Below are 26,330 nucleotides of genomic sequence, written 5' to 3' on the forward strand. Positions count from 1 at the left end.
TACACAATGCAAAAGAAAATAAAAAGAAGAAATGCTATAAACAATTGCTTTATTTACATAAAATGAATAAATACAGGACCTCAATAGAATTTATGATGGATATGTTTTAATGATCAGGAGCGCCGTAGAGAGCTTTGGGTTCTTCATAAGTGGGAGCTGATGTTCCGTATACTGGGGTGGGTTCTTTGTAAGTGGGTTCAGGAGCCCCATAGGTGGGCTTAGGAGCGTCGTAGGATGGAGCAGGATGGTAGGGCTTGGCTTCGCCCTCGTAAGTGACCTCAGCCTGGTATCCGTTGTAGTGATCGGCGGTGTAAGTGACGATCTGAGTGCGACCGTCGGGGAGGAGGACGTAGTACTTGCCGGTCACGACCTTTCCATCAGATTTGGAGTCGTGGCCGAAGTCAAGGCCCTTGTAGTCGTCCTTGACGGCGTACTCGAAGTCAAATGGCATTCCCTTCTAAAAACATATAAGAATATTCTATTCAATTTTGTAATCCACATTGTTGTGATCTTATGCCATTTGAGAACGTATTTAATGTCAGTATTGTATCTCAGAATAGATCATGTTTTTTCTATGCGTATCTGGTTTTGTGTTGATGAAACTGATTTTATTCTGTGCAAAATGTTTCCAAAAATGTTGGCAAAGGTGATTCTTGTCACAGGCAACAAATAATAACATTTGGGAATGATAGGAAAATAATTTTTGTTGTTGTTGAAGGGACCCCTTTAATAGATGTTTTGGGAGGGCTATTTTTGATGATATGTATCTCTCAGTTACTTCCAAATATTCTTGTTGCAACTCAAGGATGGAGTATTTCAGTAAAATATGTTGTAACAATTTTATCTTCAATAATAACTAGTTATCATAGTCTAATGTTTGAATATTCCATCCTTAATAAGTAAAATATTTATTTTAAAAACATCATGGAAAGCAACGGTTTTCTTTATCAAATTGCAAAAGTTAAGATAAACAAACGTAAAGCATTTTGCTTAGCCTTTCTGGAATTGTAAAAGTTAAGACAAACGGAAAGCATTTTGCTTAGCCTTTCTGGAATTGTAAAAGTCAAGCCAAACGTAAAACACTTTGCCTATCCTACCTCGTGATTCTCCTGGTGTCCGTAGCTGAGCTGATGATCAGGGGCGGCATATCCATATCCTTCAGGAGCTGGGGAATCGTCGGGGCGTCCCACGGCCAAAGCCACGAGGCAACAGGAGGCAATTAGGACCTGTGGTGAAAGGAAAAGGGGAATTGTTCTAGGATAATCTTTAAGGAGCTACTGAAGATAATTAATCTCTCCCTCTCTCTCTCTCTCTCTCTCTCTCTCTCTCTCTCTCTCTCTCTCTCTCTCTCTCTCTCTCTGATTAAACATTGCTCGACTATCATCATTGAATTCGCTTATTTTCCTTTTTTCTTTAATGAATATTCACTCCTTATAAAGTCATTTGGATCATTATTGCTTGAGGGTACACTCGGGCACACTATTCTATCTAAGTTCTCTTCCTCTTTTTTTGTTAAAGTTTTCATAGTTTATATAGGAAATATTTATCTTAATGTTACAATTCTTAAAATATCCTATTTTTCCTTGTTTTTTTTTTTTTCCTCGCTGTGCTATTTTTCCTCTTAGGGCCCCTGGGAAAATAGCATCCTGGTTTTCCAATTAGGGCTGTAGCTGAGCTAGTAATAATGATAATAATAATATTATTAATAAAATTTTTTCCTATTGGCTGTCAATTTTTGTAGGAATGAATGCGAGACTCGAGAGAAACGATGTAATTATTATTGAAAAGACTTCATAGATATCTCTCTGGTATCTGTTTAGGTTTTCAAAATAAATTTTGATCTACCAGATATTTTTGATCCTCTGAAGTGACTAATGTAAATAAGTGATATAGTTACAATACTGTAGATATTATTTGGTATGATATTCATATATAATTCAGTTAATACAAATAATTTTGACGTTATTTAACGTCAAATTCAATCATCGTAATTAGATTCAATTTTTACAACTTCAATTCTTATCAGCTTTACATTACAATATCTCCCACCTTAAACATTTAACACTAATATATTAAAATGGAGTCCAATATTACTAGTTATTCACTTCTGAAAACAATGAATTTCCTCTTGATTCCTGAATTCTCACCTTAAGAGACATGTTCGCTTCTTCGATGAACGAGTCGAGTTTGACAAGTATTTCAACTTCTTGTGTTATATACAGACATTTTCAGGGTCAGAAGTACCGAAGCCACGCCCACAGATGACCAACTCCTTCGCCCTACCCCCTACCCCCCACATATATCTTCGACCTAATTGCATGTCGAAAGATGAAATGGACTAGAAGTCTGATGGCAAATTCTTTAGATTTGCCACAGGACCACGCCTCCATTCTTCTTCTTACAATCCTTCAGCAGATTTGAAGCATCTTCTTTTGACTCCGACTTCCTCCTGGTGGGCGTTTTAGTAAACTATTTTCTGTAATATTACTTTTGTCACACCAATAACCTAATGAATCAATCTTCATATTTGGATAATTGAAATGTATGTGGTAACGTCCCTGACTGGTGATCGCCAGACTGGGGTTCGATTCCCTCTCAAACTCGTTTGTTCATTTGGTCTCTGCAACCTCACCATCCTTGTGAGTTAAGGATATTAGTAGGGGCTTTAGGGGAGCTTATAGGCCTACCTGTTGTGTCATTAACAGCCATTGCCTGGCACTCCCTGGTCCCTGGTCAGTCTCTAGGGCATTGTCTTGCTTGATAGGGCAATGTCACTGTCCCTTGCCTCTGCCATGCGTGAGTGGCCTTTAAATCTTGAAATTATTCTGATACATACCAAATGATATGATCTAGAAAAAAAATACAGTTTGTTTTCAATGGATGAATTTACTTCATGAATTTTTTAGTGATTTCCATTGACGTTCCCTTATAAATCTAAACGTAGCTGAAACCAACTTTTATAATTGACCCTCTTAAACTTCCGTTGCAGTAACTATAGTCATTATATATATATATATATATATATATATATATATATATATATATATATATATATATATATATATATAATATATATATATATATATTTATATATATGTATATATATATATATATATATATATATATTTATATATGTATATGTATATATTTATATATAATATATATATACATATATATACATTTATATATATAATATATATGTGTGTGTTTATGTCTGTATATATACGTGTGTTTATAAATGTGTGATTCAAACTTCTGATTGAAAGATCCCACGAGACATCCATTTCACATATGGTATTCAAAGAGGTCATTGATACTAATTCATGCTATTTTACTCATAGTAATCAGGGAAGACGCTGCCCTCAACCAGTCTTCCCCTTCCTAATATCAGTAGGTCTTTCCGAGAAGCATTTTGATTTTAATGGCGTCGTAACCCCTGAAAGAAACCGAGAAAAAAAATTGCCAACCTTGACCGAATTTGCAATACTTTCCGGAACAGCCAATGCATGCGAGTGTACATAAAAAGAATGATGGTGACTGGTTTACTGTTATGACAGTTCTGACGGGCTGATGGGTGGTTGCCTATTAACAGAAATATGTTCAGTTTCTATTTACTATACAGATTTTACAAAAGTGACCCAGTTCTTCAAATGGCTAACGATGACAAGTGGAATGAATGAACTCACTAATTTTACTTTCAATGCCCTCTCTCTAATTGGGTAACATTTGAGAAGAAAGTCGGTCTGGTGAAATATTCAATATCTTTTGTTGCTAGCAATAATAGCGAACTTTAGAGACCCCGGTTTTTACTGCGTCACTTCTAAAATACTTGTATTGCCTTTCGCAAGGCTTCCTTAACTAGGCTCTCCTCTTAGGCTATTTTCTTTCTCTATAATATATTATATTTTGTTTAGAAGCTTCACCACTTTCTTTCTGTGGAAAGGAGTATTTTCCTTGGTAAATTCAATGAATCAATCACCTCAGTTTTTCCTTTATTTAATATTCTCGTATTTAGCAAGATTACATTTTTTTTTCTTTTTGCTGGTAGACCCTTGAAGCTCATTATTTTTTTTTCACCCACTTCATTGGTATAAAATATCTTTATCCCTAAACATTGTTTGTAAATTTACTCTGATTTTTTTTTCATATTTCATTTAAGTCCTCTTGAGAATCATAGGAGAATCTTCAACTGCCTTTCGTGAGTAGTACTGTTAGTGAACCTCGTGTCTGTACTGTAGGTGTTACTAAAGAGTCATTGCAGAATCACTTTAGCCACTAGAGGAACCCATAAACACCTATATATATATATATATATATATATATATATATATATATATATATATATATATATATATATACATATATGTATATATATATATATATATATACATATATGTATATATATACATATATATATATATATATATATATATATATATATATATATATATATATATATATATATATATATATATATATATATATATATATATATATATATATATATATATATATATAAATGTACTGTATATGTGTGTATGAATGTTTGTATGTATGCATTCTCTTATTCCAAAGATGACATTCTTGTATTGAATGCCTAATCATAATCCGATATCTATTTGTATGTTATAAGCTTCAAATAGATGTAGTATTCATATTCTTGACTTAAAATAAGAAAAGGAAATTATCGATGGGTATTTCAAAATCAAAGCTTACATTTGCAACAAGAAAATTGATCAAAAGCAAATCGTTACAAAAATCGAAAATTGTTTTTACAAGAAATATTGAGCATGAGATGCCTTCAGGTAAAGGATCTGTCTGTTCCATATATAAAAGGAGAAAGCTTTGCAGAGTAACCAAGGCCTTTTTGGAACATGATTATAATAATAGTTTTACAATTTTTATATTTTCTGTCTTCCATCCGGTAATACTCGATTAGAGATATCAATAAATAAATACATTCCTCCCCACCCCCCTAGGTATCTGCGAGCTATTTCGAAGGCCTTCGACGTGGCAAGTTGGAACTGAAAAGAGTGACACTGGATTTGAAATCTTCTGAATGAAATTTTTTTTTTAATAATTAAAAAGGCAATTGTGGAACCCTTTTTTTTCAGTTGATATGAAAAAGTTCAAAATAATCCAGAGACAGAATGCAACTGTTATCTCTGTGATCATATTATAGGTTCTCAGAGCTAGGAAATACTAATTTATAGGCTGCCATTAGTGCAAGAGCCCGTGTTTTGCTTTTCTAGCAAGGCGATCTAAAAAAAAAAAAAAAGGAAATACAAAATATAATTGGATAGTATTTTGTTTCTAACATCCTAATTCTGTAGCTTATAGCGTTATAAAGAAATTTCATTCCTTTTGAGGTTAGGAATCTGAATTGTACTAAATACAGTATATATTACGTAGGAATTTATTCTTTAGCCGTCGTCTTTAAATTAAATTCTTTTATACTGTGAAGCTAACAATGAAGGAAGATGTCCTCGTCCAAAAATGTATATTTTACAGCATATAATGAAAATAAAAAAAAGAAATACAATGAAAAATTCTTTATTTACATGAAATGAATAAATACAGGATCTGAATAGAATCTATGATGGTTATGTCTTAGTGATCAGGAGCGCCGTAGAGAGCTTTGGGTTCTTCATAAGTGGGAGCTGGGGTTCCGTAAACTGGGGCGGGTTCTTCGTAAGTGGGTTCAGGAGCCACATAAGTGGGTTTAGGAGCGCCGTAGGATGGAGCAGGATGGTAGGGCTTGGCCTCGCCCTCGTAAGTCACCTCAGCCTGGTATCCGTTGTAGTGATCGGCGGTGTAAGTGACGATCTGAGTGCGACCGTCGGGGAGGAGGACGTAGTACTTGCCGGTCACGACCTTTCCGTCAGATTTGGAGTCTTGGCCAAAGTCAAGGCCCTTGTAGTCGTCCTTGACGGCATACTCGAAGTCGAAGGGCATTCCCTTCTAATAAATAGAATAAAAATAGATCAGGTTTTTGTGTGGGTGTCGGGATGTGTTTATAAAAAATTTTCGTTTAGTGCAAAGATCTGTGTAGATTTTTCGAAACATTTTTGCGAAGGTGTCTTTTTCATTAACTACAAATAATTACATTTTGGGGAGGGGATTTTTTTTTTTTTTTTTAGTGTATCTCTCAGCCAATTGAGAATATTCTTATTACAATTCAATTTTTTATTTGACATAATGTCTTGGTGAAGATGTATATATAACATTATTATCTTCAGTACTATTCCTAAATTAAAATCAAATATTTCCCTTAAAAATCATGGAAGCCAATAGTTTTCTTTTTCAAATTGTAAATGTAAAGACGAACGTAAAACACTTTGCCTATCCTACCTCATGTTTCTCCTGGTGTCCGTAAGTGAGCTGATGATCAGGGGCGGCATATCCATATCCCTCAGGAGCTGGGAAATCATCAGGGCGTCCCATGGCCAAAGCCACAAGGCAGCAGGATGCAATTAGGACCTGTGGTGGAGAGGAAGGGCAATTGGTCTCCGATCATCTTCAAGGAGCTACTGAAAACAATCTCTCTCTCTCTCTCTCTCTCTCTCTCTCTCTCTCTCTCTCTCTCTCTCTCTCTCTCTCTCTCTCTCTCTCTCTCTCTCTCTCTCTCTCTCTCTCTCTCTCATCCAACCAAACATTGCTTGACTATCATCAGTAGATTCTCTTTTGTTTCTTTTGTTAATGGATAACCATCTGCTTCTAAAATCATTTGACTCATTATTGTGTATTGTTAAATTTTTTTTCCATAAATCCAGTCACTTTTTTGTAGGAATAAATCTGTAGATTCAAAAGAAACGTAGGAATGACCCTAGAAAAGACTTTTTAGATATTTTTCTGATATTGGTTTAATTGTTAGAAGTAAATTCTGATCTACCAGTATGTTAATGGTAAAGTTAAAGTAAATATTACGTATTGTGATGTTCAAATATACCTCATTTACTGCAAATGATACTGACGGGATTTAGCATCAAATTCAATCATTGATGATTTGATTCACTTTTTACGACTTTAATTTGTAGTGTCGGCTTTAAGATACAGCATCGCCCATCTTAAATAACTAACAATTATTTATTAAAATGGAATCCAAGATGGCCGCAATTATTCACTTCGAAAAACAAGGAATTTCCTCTCGATTCCCAGAATTCCAATCGTCCTGAAATCTCACCTTAAGAGACATGTTCGCTTCTTCGGTGAACGAGTCGAGTTTGACAATTACGTCGACTGCTTGTGTTTTATACAGACCTTTTCAGGGTCAGGAATAGCGAAGCCCCGCCCACAGATGACCAACTGGGTTTCCCTGCCCCCACCCCCCTTCTCAATATATCTTTGACCTAGTTTCATGACGAAAGATGAAATGAACCAAAAGTCTGATGGCATTTGAAGGTTTTCCCAAAAAATTCAATATTACGAAAAAATTAGAACAAATTCTTTAGGTTTGTCTCAGAACCACAACTCCATTCTTCTTCTTACAATCCTTCAGTAGATATGAAGGATCTTCTGACTCCTGAGTTCCTCCTGGTGGGCGTTTTAGAGAAAAATATTCTCCGGAATTGTACTTTTGTCACATCAGGAAGTTAATGAATCAATCCTCACATTTGGATAATTTTAAGTATTCTGATCCTGTACATATCAAAGACCATGTACTAGAAAAAAATCGGTTGGTTTTGAATGGATGAAATTTTGAGTTATTTCCATTGATGTTCCCCGATAAATCTACACGTAGCAGCAACTTGCCTTTATTATTGACTTCCTTAAACTTCTGTCGTAATGACTTGGGTCATTTACGATAATATATATATATATATATATATATATATATATATATATATATATATATATATACATATATACATATATATATATATATATATATATATATATATATATATATATATATATATATATAGGTTCTAGGACATTTGCGTACTTTTGCGTCCCGGACAGTTGTGTCCCGGACAATTGCGTCCCCGGACAATTGCGTCCCCGGACATATGCGTCCCTGGACATATGCGTCCCGGATATTTGCGTACCTGTATTTGTGTTTTACTGATTCTATAAAGCTTTTCATCTTTACCTTTACTCTACACTTTTACACAGTAATTTTATTTATACCTTTATCCACCCTGAATATGCATATGTTTTAATAGCATCAAATAATTTAGATTCTTAATTCATACTTTGGCAATAATTATACCTATAGCCATACTGGACACGAAAGAACATATATATAGACATCAATATTTCATTTGCACGTTTTATTACCTTATAAAACTTTATAAAATGGAAAATTTTATATATATATATATATATATATATATATATATATATATATATATATATATATATATATATATTTATATATATATATATATGTATACACTATAAATTTTCTATATACAAGTCTAAAAAGGTTAGGTTATATTTTTTCAATAATGACTTACGATGGCTCCTTGTAAGTTCATACCTAAAAGGTATGCATGTTATGAGCAACGTCTCGTAAGAAAGATAGTCTACTTTCCTTTTTCTCCGCCACAGCTTCTTCTTTCATTAGGGCGTCAATTAATTTCCAAATGGAGGGGTGATGACATGTTATAGAATTCTGAATTGTGTTATGCCATCCTTCTAAACTATTATTGGACCTCGGCTAGTCATCAGCTATTTGGTCATGAACATTCCACGATGAAATTGAGAAAGTTGGTTGAATCCTATGCCCACTCCAACAACTGAGGTTGATCTGCCGTGAATAAAAAGTCTCTTCTGCTTCTAGAGAAACCATGAATTGCTTTCTAAAGGTCTACGTAAATACGAAAGTAAAATCATAGATAACTACAGTAATTCCAAGTTCTGTACCTCAACGGTTTTATGCCATATATCTTATTTACAGTAATTAGTAGTTCTGTAATCAAGCAATAACACGCATACATACATACATACTTACTTACATACATACATACTTACTTACATACATACATACTTACTTACATACATCCATGCATACAGACATACAAAGAGACACAGTTACTTCCGTATCTCTTAACAAATATTACCTGGTCACTAAAAACAAGTACAGGTACGCAAATTTCCGGGACGAAAAAGTCCAGGGATGCAATTGTCCGGGGACGCAATTGTCCGGGACACAACTGTCCGGGACGCAAATGTCCAGTACGCAATTGTCCTACCACCATATATATATATATATATATATATATATATATATATATATATATATATATATATATATATATATATATGTATGTATACATATATATATATATATGTATACACACACACATATATATATAATTTATATATACATACATACATATACATATACACATATATTATTGTGGGTGTCCGTGTGTGTATTCGTGTGTCTATGAATGTGTGAGACAAAATCAGATTGAAAGATCCCACGAGACATTCATTTCACATTTCATATTGAAAAAGGCCATTCATACTAATTAATGCTATTTTACTCAAACTAATTAAGAAAGACGCTGTTCTCAATCCGTCTTCCCATTCTCGACGTCAGTGGGTCTTTCCGAAAGCATTTTGCTTGTAACGGCGTCGTAACCCCTGAAAGAAACCGAGAAAGAAAAACTGCCAACCTTGACCGATTTCACAATACTTTCCGGAACAGCCAATGCATGCTAGTGTACATAAAAAGAATGATGGTGACTGGTTTACTGTTATTACAGTTCTGACAGGCTTATGGATGTTTGCCGAGTAAACAGAAATATGTTCGGCTTCTATTTTCTTCAAGAATTTTACAAATGTGACCCTGTTCTTCAACTGGCTAACGATGACAAGTGCAATGAATGAACTTACCAATTTTACTTTCATTGTCCTCTCTCTTATTGACTAACATTTGAGGAGCAAGTCGGTCTGGTGGAATATTCAATATCATTTGTTGCAAGCAATAATAGCGAATTTTCAAAACCCCGGTTTTGATGTGTCACTTCTAAAATACTTGCATTGCCTTTCCAGAGGCTTCCTTGACTAGGCTCTCCTCTTAGGCTTTTTTTCTTTCTCTATAATATATTATATTTTGTTTAGAAACTTCACCATTTTTGTCAGTGGGAAAAGTCAATGGAGTAACTACTCTAGTTTTTCCTTTATTTGATATTTCCGTATTTATCAAGATTCCTTTTTTCGATGGTGGACCCTTGAAGCTCATTCGCTGTTTTTTTCTACTACTTCATTGATATGAGATATCTTTATCCATGACTGACTCTTGATTTGAAATCATCTTAATGAAATGATTATTTTTATAATTAAAAGATAATTGTGGAACCAAATTCTTTCCCAGTTGATATCATGAAAAAATTCAAAGTAATTCAGAGACAGAATGCAACTGTTCTCTCTGTGATCATATCATAATCTCTCAGTTAAGAAATACAAAATATAATTATATAACAATCTATTTCTAGCATCCTAATTCTGTACCTTATAGCGTTATAAGGAAATTCATTCCTTGTGAAGTTAAGAATCTGAATTCTACTAAATACAACGTTGATTACGGAGGAATTTATGCTTTAGCCGTCGTCTTTATAGGAAAATCTTTTTCTTTTTTCTATCAACTTAAGAAGGATTTTATACTATGAAGCTAACAATGAAGGAAGATGTCCTCGTCCAACAATGTATATTTTACACCATATAATGAAAAAAAAAAAAGAAATACTTTGAATAATTTCTTTATTTACATGAAATGAATAAATACAGGATCTAAATAGAATTTATGATAGTTATGTTTTAGTGATCAGGAGCGCCGTAGAGAGCTTTGGGTTCTTCATAAGTGGGAGCTGGGGTTCCATAAACTGGGGCGGGTTCTTCGTAAGTGGGTTCAGGAGCCCCATAGGTGGGCTTAGGAGCGCCGTAGGATGGAGCAGGATGGTAGGGCTTGGCTTCGCCCTCGTAAGTCACCTCAGCCTGGTATCCGTTGTAGTGATCGGCGGTGTAAGTGACGATCTGAGTGCGACCGTCGGGGAGGAGGACGTAGTACTTGCCGGTCACGACCTTTCCGTCAGATTTGGAGTCGTGGCCGAAGTCAAGGCCCTTGTAGTCGTCCTTGACGGCATACTCGAAGTCGAAGGGCATTCCCTTCTAAAAATGAAATAAAAAACATTCGTATTAATTTTGCAATACACATTACTGTGACATTTTGACATTTAGGAATTTTTTCAATGTCGGCAAATATTAAAGGTACTTTTTTATGTGTATGTCTAGTTGTGTTGTTGAAAATGGTTTCATTTTGTGCAAAAATCTATGTGCATTTTTCCAAACATTTTTGCGATGGTGGTCCTTTTCATTAGGTACAGATAATCACATATTAAGGAGATTGGAAAATAAATGTTTTTGGTAGTAATTACATTCAAGGAATGATAGGTAAATAACTTGAGTTGTTGCTGAAGGGACCTACTGTACTTAGTTGTTAAAAGGACCTTTTTCAGAAATCGTATCTGTCAGCTACCTCTGAATATTCTTTTTATAACTATTTATTCAAGAGTGAAGTATGTCAGTGAAGAGTTGAATGTATCATTATTATCTTCAATGATAACCAGTTAGCATTGGCTTAAGTTTGAATATTCCATCCTTAAAGTAAAATAAAACATTTACTTTAAAATCATCATGGAGGGCAATAGTTTTTTTTTTCAAATTGTGAAACCAAAGTCGAGCATAAAACAATTTGCTAAACCTTTTTGGAATTGTAAAAGTTAAGACAAACGTAAAACACTTTGTCTATCTTACTTCGTGTTTCTCCTGGTGTCCGTAGCTGAGCTGATGGTCAGGGGCGTCATATCCGTATCCTTCAGGAGCTGGGGAATCGTCAGGGCGCCCCACGACCAAAGCCACGAGGCAGCAGGATGCAATTAGGACCTGTGGTGGAGAGGAAGGGCAATTGGTCTCGGATAATCTTTAAGGAGCTACTGAAGACAATTAATAACTCTCTCTCTCTCTCTCTCTCTCTCTCTCTCTCTCTCTCTCTCTCTCTCTCTCTCTCTCTCTCTCTCTCTCTCTCTCCTAACCAAACATTGCTTGACTATCATCGGTAGCTTTTCTTTTGTTTCTTTTGTTAATGGATAACCATCTGCTTCTAAAAACATTTGAATCATTATTGTGTATTGTTAATATTTTTTTTTCCATAAATCCAGTCACTTTTTTGTAGGAATAAATCTGTAGATTCAAAAGAAACGTAGGAATGACCCTAGAAAAGACTTTATAGATATTTTTGTGATATTGGTTTAATTGTTAGAAGTAAATTCTGATCTACCAGTATGTTAATGGTATAGTTAAAGTAAATATTACGTATTGTGATGTTCAAATATACCTCATTTATTGCAAATGATACTGACGGAATTTAGCATCAAATTCAATCATTGATGATTAGATTCACTTTTTACAACTTTAATTTGTAGTGTCGGCTTTAAGATACAGCATCGACCATCTTAAATAACTAACAAGTATTTATTAAAATGGAATCCAAGATGGCCGAAGTTATTCACTTCGAAAAACAAGGCATTTCCTCTTGATTCCCAGAATTCCAATCGTCCTGAAATCTCACCTTAATAGACATGTTCGCTTCTTCGGTGAACGAGTCGAGTTTGACAATTACGTCGACTGCTTGTGTTTTATACAGACCTTTTCAGGGTCAGGAATAGCGGAGCCCCGCCCACAGATGACCAACTCCTTTCCCCTACCCCTTACAACTAACCGCCCCCCTCATATATCATCGATCTAATTGCATTTCGAAAGATGAAATGAACCATAAGTTTGAAGCCATTTGAAGGTTTTCTTCCATAATGTAATATTTGAAAAAATTAAAGTAAATTCTTCAGTTTTCCCACAGAACCACAACATTCCTCTTACAATCCTTCGGTAGATTTGAAGGATCTCCTTCTGATTTCGAGTTCCTCCTGGTGGGCGTTTTAGAAAACTATTCTCTGTAATTTTACTTCTGGATATATAATTGTAATGTAAAGCATTCGGATGCTGTATATATCAATGAATATGAAATAGAAAAAATCAGTTTATTTTCAACGGATAAATTTACTTCATGAAGTTTTGATGATTTCCATTGATATTCATCTATAAATCTAAATGTAGCTGAAACCAGCTTTTATTATTTATTTTCTTAAACTCCCGTCGCATTAACTGTGGTCATTAACGGTAATAATATATATATATATATATATATATATATATATATATATATATATATATATATATATATATATATATATATATACATATATATATATATATATATGTATATATATATATATATATATATATATATATATATAAATGTTTATATATATGTATATATTACTGTGTGTATATTCGTGTGTCTATGAACGTGTGTAAATCAAAATTCTGATTGAAAGATCCCACGAGACATTCATTTCACATTTGATATTGAAAGACACCATCCATACTAATTCATACTATTTCATACTAATTAAGTAATACGCTGCCCTCAGTCAGTCTTCCCATTCTTAACATCAGTGGGTCTTTCCGAGAAGCATTTTGCTTGTAACGGCGTCGTAACCTTGACCGAATTTTTAATACTTTTCGGAACGGCGTATGCATACTTGTGTAGATAAAAAGAATAATAGTGACCGGTTTACTGTTATTAAAGTTCTCACAGGCTGACTGGTGGTTGCCTAGTAAACAGAAATATCTGTTTTCTATTTCCTTTACGAGTTTTACAAATGTGGCCCAGTTCGTAAAATGATTAACGATGACAAGTGGAATGGATGAACTCACCAATTTTACTTTCGTTGTTCTTTCTCTAATTGAGTAACATTTCAGAAGCAAGTCGTTCTGGTGACACACTCCATCTTATTTGTGACTAGCTTTAATAGCAAGCTTTAGAAACTCCGTTTTATATCTTTTCACGTCTAATATACTGGCATTGTCATTTTGAAGGCTTTTTTTACTTGACTTTCCTCCTAGGGGGGTCTCTCTCTTGATATCTATTATATCTGCCATTTTGTTTGGAAGCTTCGTCCCTTTCATTCAGTTTGAAGAAGTACTTTCCCTGTTAGTCAATGAATCAACCATCCCAGTTTTTCCTTGATTTAATATCACTGTCTCTTATCAATATTCTTTATTTCTGCTGATGGGCCCATGAAGATCATTGTTTGTTTGTTTGTTTTTTCCTCTACTTCTTTTCTGTTTTCTAATCTTTGTGTTTAACATAAGATATCTTTCTCCTTGAACAATGTTTGGAAATTTGCTCTGATTTATTTTTTTATATTTGATTTTAGTCCTGAGACGAATCTTAGGAGAATCTTCAACTCTCTACCGTGATTAGAGGCGTCAGATCACCTCATGCCTGTACTGTAGGCATCTCTAAAGAGTCTTTGCAGCATCCCATAGCACAGAGATGAACCCAATTTTCAGCCTTGTACGTTATATCCATTTTCACTCCTGCTGGGGGACACTGCAATCTGTGTTCCACCATATATTAAAGGCTGTGGTAGGAAATTGATTTCTCTTGGATTAGTTTGATGGTTTTAAGTTGAAAGTCCCTGCTCACGGCTTGATAGATTTCACTGGCAACAGGACCTCACTGTCCCCGTGATCTAAGCATAGATGGATTTTTTTCTGTTATCCTTAAATATGCCTTTACAGTTTCAGTTTTGTATATATGTACATCATGATATATTTGGGCATTATAGATCTACCGTATACTATCACCAGCCACAGTCCAGATCCTCTGGTATTAGCGAGAAGAGTTTTATGCTTTCGGTCTTTAAGACATGCGACGAGGTTTTTAGTTGTCTTTTGCTTCTGATGTTAATTTTCAAAACCCAAAGTCCGAAAATACAGTGTGACATAAGGTGTGTATGAAACCTGTCTAAAGAGACGAATTGCTAACTAGGTGATTCAAGGTCTGTTGGAACGGTAGCAATTCAAATTCAATCAATAAAGATTTATATATACATGGTATAAATATATATATATATATATATATATATATATATATATATATATATATATATATATATATATATATATATATGCTGTTAGCATGTCACCATGTCACAAAAAGATATTCTCGGATTGAATTCCTGATTATAACCTGATGTCTGTTTGTATATTCTAAGCTGAAAATGCGACAGTAGTCATATTCTTAACTGAAAAATAAATAAATGTGTACTACAAAAAAAAAAGAAAAAAAAAATCGACACGAAAGTTGATCACGGCGCATTATTACAAAAATCAAAATCTGTTTTTATAAGAAATATAAACCATGAGATGCCTTCAGGTAAATGATCTCCCTGATTCCATATAAAAAAATAAAAAAGCTTTGCAGAGTAACCAAGACAGTTTTGGAACATAATTATAATAATGGTTTTACAATTTTTCATATTTTGTGCCTTCCATCCTGTAATACTTGATTAGAAATGAATATAAATAAATACAATCTAACCCCGAGGTATCTGCGAACTATTCGAAGTCCTCTGACGTGGCAAGTCTTGAAGTATAAAATACTGACTCTTGATTTGAAATCTTCTCAAGGAAAAGTTTTTTTTTTTATAATTAAAAAGGTAATTGTGGAACCAAATTCTTTCCGAGTTGATATCATGAAAAAAGTTCAAAGTAATCCATAGACAGACTGCAACTTTTTTTTTTTCGATCAGATTCTAAGTTCTCAGAGCTAGGAAATAGAAAAATACAATGTTGATTACGCTGGAATTTATTCTATAGCCGTCGTCTTTATAAGAAATTCTGTTTTCTTTTTTTTTTCTATCTAGTTAAGAAGGATTTTATACTATGAAGCTAACAATGAAGGAAGATGTCCTCATCCAACAATGTATATTTTACACCATATAATGAAAATAAAAAGAAGAAATACTTTGAATAATTTCTTTATTTACATGAAATGAATAAATACAGGATCTAAATAGAATTTATGCTGGTTATGTTTCAGTGATCAGGAGCGCCGTAGAGAGCTTTGGGTTCTTCATAAGTGGGAGCTGGGGTTCCATAAACTGGGGTGGGTTCTTCATAAGTGGGTTCAGGAGCCCCATAAGTGGGCTTAGGAGCGCCGTAGGATGGAGCAGGATGGTAGGGCTTGGCTACGCCCTCGTAAGTGACCTCAGCCTGGTATCCGTTGTAGTGATCGGCGGTGTAAGTGACGATCTGAGTGCGACCGTCGGGGAGGAGGACGTAGTACTTGCCGGTTACGACCTTTCCGTCAGATGTGGAGTCGTGGCCAAAGTCAAGGCCCTTGTAGTCGTCCTTGACGGCATACTCGAAGTCGAAGGACATTCCCTTCTGAAATTAAAATAAAAACATTCTATTTATTTTGTAATACACATTACTGTACCGTTTTGACATTTAGGACTGTTTTTAATGTCGGTAAATTTACCATTAAATATCATAAGTCATTTTTTTTATGTTTGCCTAGTTGTGTTCATGAAAATGTTTTCATTTTGTGCAAAAATCTATTAAACATTTTGGCGATGGTGGTCCTTTTCATTACAAAGAAGGAATTACATTTAAGGAAGTATAGTTGTTGCTGAAGGGACCTAATGTACTTAGTTGTTAAAGGGACCTTTTTAAGAAAGTGTATCTGTTAGCTACCTCTGAATATTCTTGTTATAACTATTTATTCAAGAATGATGTATGTCAGTGAAGAGTTAAATGTAACAATATTATCTTCAATGATAACCAGTTAGCATTGTCTTAAGTTTGAATATTCCATCCTTAAAGTAAAATAAAATATTTACTTTAAAATCATCATGAAAGGCAATAGTTTTTTCTTTTTTTTCAAATTGCAAAACCAAAGTCGAGCAGAAAAAACAATTTGCTAAACCTTTTTGGAAGTGTAAAAGTTAAGACAAACGTAAAACACTTTGCCTATCTTACCTCGTGTTTCTCCTGGTGTCCGTAGCTCAGCTGATGGTCAGGGGCGTCATATCCGTATCCTTCAGGAACTGGGGAATCGTCAGGGCGCCCCACGACCAAAGCCACGAGGCAGCAGGATGCAATTAGGACCTGTGGTGGAGAGGAAGGGCAATTGGTCTCGGATAATCTTTAAGGAGCTAATGAAAATGATTAATAACTCTCTCTCTCTCTCTCTCTCTCTCTCTCTCTCTCTCTCTCTCTCTCTCTCTCTCTCTCTCTCTCTCTCCCCTAACCAAACATTGCTTGGCTATCATCAGTAGATTCTCTTTTGTTTCTTTTGTTAATGGATAACCATCTGCTTCTAAAATCATTTCAATCATTATTGTGTATTGTTAATATTTTTGTTCCATAAATCCAGTCACTTTTTTTGTAGGAATAAATCTGTAGATTCAAAAGAAACGTAGGAATGACCCTAGAAAAGACTTTATAGATATTTTTGTGATATTGGTTTAATTGTTAGAAGTAAATTCTGATCTACCAGTATTTTAATGGTAAAGTTAAAGTAAATATTACGTATTGTGATGTTCAAATATACCTCATTTACTGCAAATGATACTGACGGGATTTAGCATCAAATTCAATCATTGATGATTAGATTCACTTTTTACGACTTTAATTTGTAGTGTCGGCTTTAAGATACAGCATCGCCTATCTTAAATAACTAACAGTTATTTATTAAAATGGAATCCAAGATGGCCGCAGTTATTCACTTCGAAAAACAAGGAATTTCCTCTCGATTCCCAGAATTCCAATCGTCCTGAAATCTCACCTTAATAGACATGTTCGCTTCTTCGGTGAACGAGTCGAGTTTGACAATTACGTCGACTGCTTGTGTTATATATACAGACCTTTTCAGGGTCAGGAATAGCGGAGCCCCGCCCACAGATGACCAACTCCTTTACCCTACCCCTTACAACTAACCGCCCCCCTCATATATCATCGATCTAATTGCATTTCGAAAGATGAAATGAACCATAAGTTTGAAGCCATTTGAAGGTTTTCTTCCATAATGTAATATTTGAAAAAAATTAAAGTAAATTCTTTAGTTTTCCCACAGAACCACAACATTCCTCTTACAATCCTTCGGTAGATTTGAAGGATCTCCTTCTGATTTCGAGTTCCTCCTGGTGGGCGTTTTAGAAAACTATTCTCTGTAATTTTACTTCTGGATATATAATTGTAATGTAAAGCATTCGGATGCTGTATATATCAATGAATATGAAATAGAAAAAAATCAGTTTATTTTCAACGGATAAATCTACTTCATGAAGTTTTGGTGATTTCCATTGATGTTTATCGATAAATATAAATGTAGCTGAAACCAGCTTTTATTAATTATTTTCTTAAACTTCCGTCGCATTAACTGTGGTCATTAACGGTAATATATATATATATATATATATATATATATATATATATATATATATATATATATATATATATATATATATATATATATATATATATATATATATATATATATATATATATATATATATATATATATATATATATATATATGTATATATTACTGAGTGTATATTTGTGTGTCTATGAACGTGTGTAAATCAAAATTCTGATTGAAAGATCCCACGAGACATTCATTTCACATTTGATATTGAAAGAGACCATCCATACTAATTCATACTATTTCATACTAATTAAGTAATACGCTGCCCTCAGTCAGTCTTCCCATTCTTAACATCAGTGGGTCTTTCCGAGAAGCATTTTGCTTGTAACGGCGTCGTAACCTTGACCGAATTTTTAATACTTTTCGGAACGGCGTATGCATACTTGTGTACATAAAAAGAATAATAGTGACCGGTTTACTGTTATTAAAGTTCTCACAGGCTGACTGGTGGTTGCCTAGTAAACAGAAATATCTGTTTTCTATTTCCTTTACGAGTTTTACAAATGTGGCCCAGTTCGTAAAATGATTAACGATGACAAGTGGAATGGATGAACTCACCAATTTTACTTTCGTTGTTCTTTCTCTAATTGAGTAACATTTCAGAAGCAAGTCGTTCTGGTGACACACTCCATCTTATTTGTGACTAGCTTTAATAGCAAGCTTTAGAAACTCCGTTTTATATCTTTTCACGTCTAATATACTGGCATTGTCATTTTCAAGGCTTTTTTTACTTGACTTTCCTCCTAGGGGGGTCTCTCTCTTGATATCTATTATATCTGCCATTTTGTTTGGAAGCTTCGTCCCTTTCATTCAGTTTGAAGAAGTACTTTCCCTGTTAGTCAATGAATCAACCATCCCAGTTTTTCCTTGATTTAAAATTACTGTCTCTTATCAAGATTCTTTATTTCTGCTGATGGGCCCATGAAGATCATTGTTTTTTTTTTTTCCACTACTTTTCTGTTTTCTAATCTTTGTGTTTAACATAAGATATCTTTCTCCTTGAACAATGTTTGGAAATTTGCTCTGATTTTTTTTTTATATTTGATTTTAGTCCTGAGACGAATCTTAGGAGAATCTTCAACTCTCTACCGTGATTAGAGGCGTCAGATCACCTCATGCCTGTACTGTAGGCATCTCTAAAGAGTCTTTGCAGCATCCCATAGCACAGAGATGAACCCAATTTTCAGCCTTGTACGTTATATCCATTTTCACTCCTGCTGGGGGACACTGCAATCTGTGTTCCACCATATATTAAAGGCTGTGGTAGGAAATTGATTTCTCTTGGATTAGTTTGATGGTTTTAAGTTGAAAGTCCCTGCTCACGGCTTGATAGATTTCACTGGCAACAGGACCTCACTGTCCCCGTGATCTAAGCATAGATGGATTTTTTTCTGTTATCCTTAAATATGCCTTTACAGTTTCAGTTTTGTATATATGTACATCATGATATATTTGGGCATTATAGATCTACCGTATACTATCACCAGCCACAGTCCAGATCCTCTGGTATTAGCGAGAAGAGTTTTATGCTTTCGGTCTTTAAGACATGCGACGAGGTTTTTAGTTGTCTTTTGCTTCTGATGTTAATTTTCAAAACCCAAAGTCCGAAAATACAGTGTGACATCAGGTGTGTATGAAAGCTGTCTAAAAGAGACGAATTGCTAACTAGGTGATTCAGGGTCTGATGGAACGGTAGCAATTCAAATTCAATCAATAAAGATTTATATATACATGGTATTTACATATATATATATATATATATATATATATATATATATATATATATATATATGCTGTTAGCCTGTCACCATGTCACAAAAAGATATTCTCGGATTGAATTCCTAATTATAACCTGATGTCTGTTTGTATATTCTGAGCTGAAAATAGCAACAGTTGTCATATTCTTAATTTTAAAAAAAATCCAAGTGTACTTCAAAAGAAAAGCATAAATTTTCAACAAGAATGTTAATCACAGCACATATTAACAAAAATCAAAAACTGTTTTTACAAGAAAAATAGAGCATGAGATGCCTTCAGGATCTGTCTGATTCCTAATTAAAAAAAAAAAAAAAGGAGAAAGCTTTGCAAAGTAACCAAGGCCATTTTGGAACATAATTATAATATTAGGTTTATAATTTTGGTTTATAATTTTTCACATTTTCTACCTTCCGTCCGGTAATACTTGATTGAAATTAAAGATAGATAAATACATTCCACCCCCCACCCCCTCCCAGGTATCTGCTAGATATTCGAAGGCCTCTGACGTGGGAAGTCTTGGAGTAGAAATGAGTGACTCGTGATTTGAAATCTTCTTAATAAAAAGGGTTTTTTTTTATATTACTGTAAAGGTAATTGTGGAACCCAATTCTTTTTCAGTTGATATCATAAAAAAGTTCAAAGTAATCCAGAGACAGAATGCAACTGTTATCTCTGTGATCATATTATAGGTTCTCAGAGCTAGGAAATACAAATTTACGGGCTGCCATTAGTGCAAGAGCCCGTGTTTTGCTCTTCTAGCAAGGCGATCTAAAAACAAGAAAAAAAGGGAATACAAAATATAATTGGATAGTATTTTGTTTCTAACATCCTAATTCTGTAGCTTATAGCGTTATAAAGAAATTTCATTCCTTTTGAGGTTAGGAATCTGAATTGTACTAAATACAGTATTTATTAAATAGGAATTTATTCTTTAGCTGTCGCCTTTAAATGAAATTCTTTTTATTTTTTCTATCAAGTTAAGAAGGATTTTATACTGTGAAGCTATCAATGAAGGAAGATGTCCGCGTCCAAAAATGTATATTTTACACCATATAATGAAAATAAAAAGAAGAAATACAATGAACAATTCTTTATTTACATGAAATGAATAAATACAGGATCTAAATAGAACTTATAATGGTTATGTTTTAGTGATCAGGAGCGCCGTAGAGAGCTTTGGGTTCTTCATAAGTGGGAGCTGGGGTTCCGTAAACTGGGGCGGGTTCTTCGTAAGTGGGTTCAGGAGCCCCATAAGTGGGTTTAGGAGCGCCGTAGGATGGAGCAGGATGGTAGGGCTTGGCCTCGCCCTCGTAAGTCACCTCAGCTTGGTATCCGTTGTAGTGATCGGCGGTGTAAGTGACGATCTGAGTGCGACCGTCGGGGAGGAGGACGTAGTATTTGCCGGTCACGACCTTTCCGTCAGATTTTGAGTCTTGGCCAAAGTCAAGGCCCTTGTAGTCGTCCTTGACGGCATACTCGAAGTCGAAGGGCATTCCCTTATAATAAATAGAATAAAAATAGATCAGGTTTTTGTGTGGTTGTCGGGATGTGTTTATAACATTTTTTTCATTTAGTGCAAAGATCTGTGTAGATTTTTCGAAACATTTTTGCGAAGGTGTCTTTTTCATTAACTACAAATAATTACATTTTGGGAAGAGGTTTTTTTTTTTCTTTTTTTTTAATTGTATCTCTAGCCAATTGAGAATATTCTTATTACAATTCAATTTTTTATTTGACATAATATCTTGGTGAAGATGTATATATAACGTTATTACCTTCAGTACTATTCCTAAATTAAAATCAAATATTTCCCTTAAAAATCATGGAAGCCAATAGTTTTCTTTTTAAAATTGCAAATGTAAAGACGAACGTAAAACATTTTGCCTATCCTACCTCGTGTTTCTCCTGGTGTCCGTAAGTGAGCTGATGATCAGGGGCGGCATATCCATATCCCTCAGGAGCTGGGGAATCATCAGGGCGTCCCACGGCCAAAGCCACAAGGCAGCAGGATGCAATTAGGACCTGTGGTGGAGAGGAAGGGCAATTGGTCTCCGATCATCTTCAAGGAGCTACTGAAAACAATCTCTCTCTCTCTCTCTCTCTCTCTCTCTCTCTCTCCTCTCTCTCTCTCTCTCTCTCTCTCTCTCTCTCTCATATCCAACCAAGCATTGCTTGACCATTATCAGTAGATTCTCTTTTGTTTCTTTTGTTAATGGATAATCATCTGCTTCTAAAATCATTTGACTCTTTATTGTGTATTGTTAGTATTTTTTCCAGAAATCCTGTCACTTTTTTTGTAGGAATATATGTGTAGATTCAAAAGAAACTTAGGATTGACCCTACAAAAGACTTTATAAATATTTCTCTGATATTGAATTAATTGTTTGAAGTAAATTCTGATCTACCAGACTTTTTTTTATCATCTGAAGAATAGTGTGTTAATACGTGGTATAGTTACAGTAAATATTACTTTATTACGTAGTGTGATGTTCAAATGTATCTCACTTACTGCAAAAATTCTGACGGGATTTAGCATCAAATTCAATCATTGATAATTATTCACTTTTTACGACTTTAATTTGTAATTTCGGCTTTACGATACAATATCGCCCATCTTAAATAACTAACACTAATCAAAATGGAATCCAGGATGGCTGCAGTTATTCACTTCGGAAAACAAGGAATTTCCTCTTGATTCCTAGAATTCAAATCGTCCTGAAATCTCACCTTAATAGACATGTTCGCTTCTTCGATGAATGAGTCGATTTGACAATTACGTCGACTGCTTGTGTTTTATACAGACCTTTTCAGGGTCAGGAATAGCGAAGCCCCGCCCATAAATGACCAACTCCTCCTCCCCCCCCCCCCCCCAACCAATATATCTTCGACCTAATTGCATATCGAAAGATGAAATGGACTAGAAGTCTGTAGCCACGTGAAGGTTTTCCTCCATAATGTAATATTTGAAAAAATTAGAGCAAATTCTTTAGTTTTCCCACAGAACCACAACATTCCTCTTACAATCCTTCGGCAGAATTGAAGGATCTTCTTCTGACTTCTGAGTTCCTCCTTGTTTGCGTTTTAGTAAACTACTCTGTAATTTTACTTTTGTCACACCAGGAACTTATTGAATCAGTCCTCATATTTGGATAATTGTAATATAAAATGCATATAAAATAATGTGAACTTGGAAAAATTTGGATTCGTTATCAAGAGACTAAATAATTTTAGGAATTTTTGAGTGATTTCCATTGATTTTCTTTCATAAAGCTTAACAACGTATCAGAAACCATTTTTTTTCTTTTTTTTCGTAAACTCAGTCATTGGAAGGAAGTAATGGAGCAACCACCCTAGCTTTCTCTTTATTTGATACTAGTGTACACGACCCGTCAAAAATATCGGCTAAATTTTAGATAGATACGCACACACAGATTCAACTCTTCCCACCCTTCTTCCTTTTCTAACTACAACACGGCAGTTTAGGCAATTTGTGGGTGATTGTGGTTCCCTAGTGTACCTCTCGGGGTATCCCCCCCTCACCGGGGTATGACCAGAGTCAATCTGTATTGACTCTGGGTATGACTACCCCTATTCTCCCACCCGAGGGACGGCGTGAGACTGAATAGTCATATGTTTATCAATGCCGCTCAGCGTGACGAGAAAGAAATATATATATATATATATATATATATATATATATATATATATATATATATATATATATATATATATATATATCCAGACACTAGTTCTTTATTATATAAGTGAGATTCTGGTCTGTTATCAGCATTATCTTTCTCCCTGATGAACCCTTGGAGCTCTTTTTTTTTTATCTTTTATTATGAAATACACATCAAAATCTTACAGTTTATAACATATATGCATCATATTTACATAAATCATTTTTCATTTTACATATAGTGTATTTACAATTGAAATTTTTACTATTATGGTTTTATTTTACAGGTTGAAGGCTCGTAAGTAGCTATCTCATGTTCTTGGTGAGTACTCTATCATTTCTGTTTTCTTTTTGTTTTGCCTACTCCGTTATTTGTGAACCGATCGTCATGACATTTGGTAAGTACATTATGTGGGTCAGTATCTATCGTTCCACGGGACGTTTTTTTCCCAAGATGCTATCTTGCTAATGAGTAATTAATTATAGAGTGAAACTAATGGTATTTTAACAACTCTCGTTCGGTGTGTAGTCTAGAAGTGAGTACCTATTGACCAGTAAAGAAAAAGTTGGGTCAGATCATTGATTATTAATTTATTAATCAATTATTTTCGATGTACTAATTTCAAAAGCCTATTCCTCTCTTAAAACTCCGACAGATTAATACTCAGCCGATCTGTCAGAAACTTGGTATGTGTATATTAGATGGATACCAGCATCGACGCTCTGAGTCTGATATTTTTTTTTTTTTTTTTTTTTTTTTGCTGATTAGTAATTACTTAAAAAATAATCAGCCCTCGAAAATCAATGAAAATTACCTTGTTTGGGGCCAAGTAAAACAGGAGGGACTGGAAATTACAATGGTGCATTTGATTGAATGATTCGGATATTCATTAAGTAATTAACGATTTATTAAAGAAAACAATATTTTGTTGACAGAAATCAGTCGTGGTATCAAAGGAAAGGGAAAATACGGTAGAATACAATGGTGTAGTAGACAGAACGATTCTCGCCTTCATTAATTAGTAATTAATGATTAGTTGATGAGAACAATTGATTTTTCAAAGTTGATGGAAAACCAACATGTTTGATGTTACATGGAAGGGGAATGATAGAAGAAAATGAATATACAACTAACAGAACACTTATTACTGTCTTTAATGGTTAATTAACCAGAAAATGTATAGAATATTCACTGCAATTGCTAAAGTGATGAAGGAATTCATTAACTGGAATCCAGGCATTCAGATACCCGGTGAGATGGGATGATTCCAGTCATGTTTAATGCAGCCCTCAATCTTTAGTAGTTCATTCGAACTTATTGTACTGATTTATTGATGTTATCTATTCGTTATGCATAATATATTCATCTCCCTGAAAACTATTTTGGAATTCTTTCTGATTTTAGTTCATCTTTGAAATAAAAAAATGTATGGCTTATTTGAATATGAAAAACACGTCTAAAAGAATTTGACAGGTATAAGTACAGAATAATTGTCATTGACTTTTATCTTTCTTCGTGGCCAAGATTCTAGTCCTCAGACGAGTCTTAGGAAAATCTTCAACTTCCTCCCGGGAGAAGTGCTGTCAGTGCACCTCATGCCTGCACTGTAGGCATTACTGAAGTTCATTGCAACGTCCTTTAGATCCCAAGCTTATCACACTTATTAGCCTTCTACTTTACATCCGTTTTCGCTCTATTTTTTCAATGTTGCTTTCGAGCATTTAAGCTTTCTATTCCATAGTATAGCCGTGAAGCATTTCTTCCAGTTGCATCTCAGCGTGGAATGGCCTCCCGGCCCAAGCAGCTGCCCTGTGGTTCAAATTTCATGAGCCATAACGAATCCTTAACTGAAACTGACATTATTCCACTTCCTGTGATGTTCTGTTTTATAATGATATTAACAGTCATGTTACTATTCTAACTTTAACTTGCTTTTGATTTTTTTTTTTTTTTTTTTTTTTTTTTTTGCGTGACTTACGGTGATGTTAGACGATCACATTTTTTACGCTATATTTTTAAAGGTAATAATGTCAATATTATGAAGGAAGACTTTAATTTGTAATGTAAGCAATAAAAAAATTTGTGCGATGCAAAATATTATGCAAAAAACCCTAACTGTCGATTGGTCATTTAAACACTCTTGAGAATTACATACCTGTATTTTCAGTTATACTTATCATTGCTACAACAAACAGTAACTTCTATTTATTGTTTGGAAATTGAGTCGTTGTGGCAATGCTTTAAAATATTTGATACACCATTAAAGAAAAAATCTTTCGATAGCATTGTCTTCGAACTTTATCATTGGTATGTTAACCTGTCATAAAATGGCAGATGATAGAGTCGTTGGTATGATTTTATGTAAGTGTGACAAATTTGGTATTTGTTTTCATTGTATCAGGGACGAAGGAGAGAAAAAAATGCTTTCTCCTTCTAATTGGAGCAGTTATCATGTATGATACCAATAAGAAAAACAACCTCTAATTTTAGTTTATAAATATTTATTTATATATAAGAATAAATATGAGTGAAGTGTTGATAAG

The 26,330-nt window shown here is 34.2% G+C and overlaps 5 protein-coding genes across 5 annotated transcripts; all 5 read right to left on the reverse strand.

Annotated features, from left to right (window-relative positions):
* Window positions 1–106: 106 nt before the first annotated feature.
* LOC137657200 (cuticle protein 7-like) lies at window positions 107–5,514 on the reverse strand. Its single transcript, XM_068391544.1, has 3 exons — window positions 5,510–5,514; window positions 1,098–1,254; window positions 107–457 (listed from the first exon to the last, which is right to left on the reverse strand). The coding sequence occupies exons 1-3, from the start codon at window positions 5,512–5,514 to the stop codon at window positions 107–109; spliced, it is 513 nt and encodes a 170-aa protein (XP_068247645.1).
* Window positions 5,515–5,610: 96 nt separating this feature from the next.
* On the reverse strand, window positions 5,611–7,195 carry LOC137657201 (cuticle protein 7-like). Its single transcript, XM_068391545.1, has 3 exons — window positions 7,184–7,195; window positions 6,352–6,480; window positions 5,611–5,961 (listed from the first exon to the last, which is right to left on the reverse strand). The coding sequence occupies exons 1-3, from the start codon at window positions 7,193–7,195 to the stop codon at window positions 5,611–5,613; spliced, it is 492 nt and encodes a 163-aa protein (XP_068247646.1).
* A 3,547-nt stretch (window positions 7,196–10,742) lies between these two features.
* LOC137657681 (cuticle protein 19-like) lies at window positions 10,743–11,880 on the reverse strand. The gene is made up of 2 exons (XM_068392082.1): window positions 11,767–11,880; window positions 10,743–11,121 (listed from the first exon to the last, which is right to left on the reverse strand). The coding sequence occupies exon 2, from the start codon at window positions 11,113–11,115 to the stop codon at window positions 10,771–10,773; it is 345 nt and encodes a 114-aa protein (XP_068248183.1). The 5' UTR covers window positions 11,116–11,121; window positions 11,767–11,880; the 3' UTR covers window positions 10,743–10,770.
* A 4,074-nt stretch (window positions 11,881–15,954) lies between these two features.
* Window positions 15,955–19,597, reverse strand: LOC137657202 (cuticle protein 21-like). Its single transcript, XM_068391546.1, has 3 exons — window positions 19,469–19,597; window positions 16,900–17,028; window positions 15,955–16,305 (listed from the first exon to the last, which is right to left on the reverse strand). The coding sequence occupies exons 1-3, from the start codon at window positions 19,595–19,597 to the stop codon at window positions 15,955–15,957; spliced, it is 609 nt and encodes a 202-aa protein (XP_068247647.1).
* Window positions 19,598–21,241: 1,644 nt separating this feature from the next.
* On the reverse strand, window positions 21,242–21,600 carry LOC137657683 (cuticle protein 19-like). Its single transcript, XM_068392083.1, has one exon. The coding sequence runs from the start codon at window positions 21,598–21,600 to the stop codon at window positions 21,256–21,258; it is 345 nt and encodes a 114-aa protein (XP_068248184.1). The 3' UTR covers window positions 21,242–21,255.
* Between the last annotated feature and the right edge of the window lie 4,730 nt (window positions 21,601–26,330).

The sequence above is a fragment of the Palaemon carinicauda genome, chromosome 18 (assembly GCF_036898095.1).
Source record: "Palaemon carinicauda isolate YSFRI2023 chromosome 18, ASM3689809v2, whole genome shotgun sequence".
In the NCBI taxonomy this organism is placed as follows: Eukaryota; Metazoa; Arthropoda; class Malacostraca; order Decapoda; family Palaemonidae; genus Palaemon; species Palaemon carinicauda.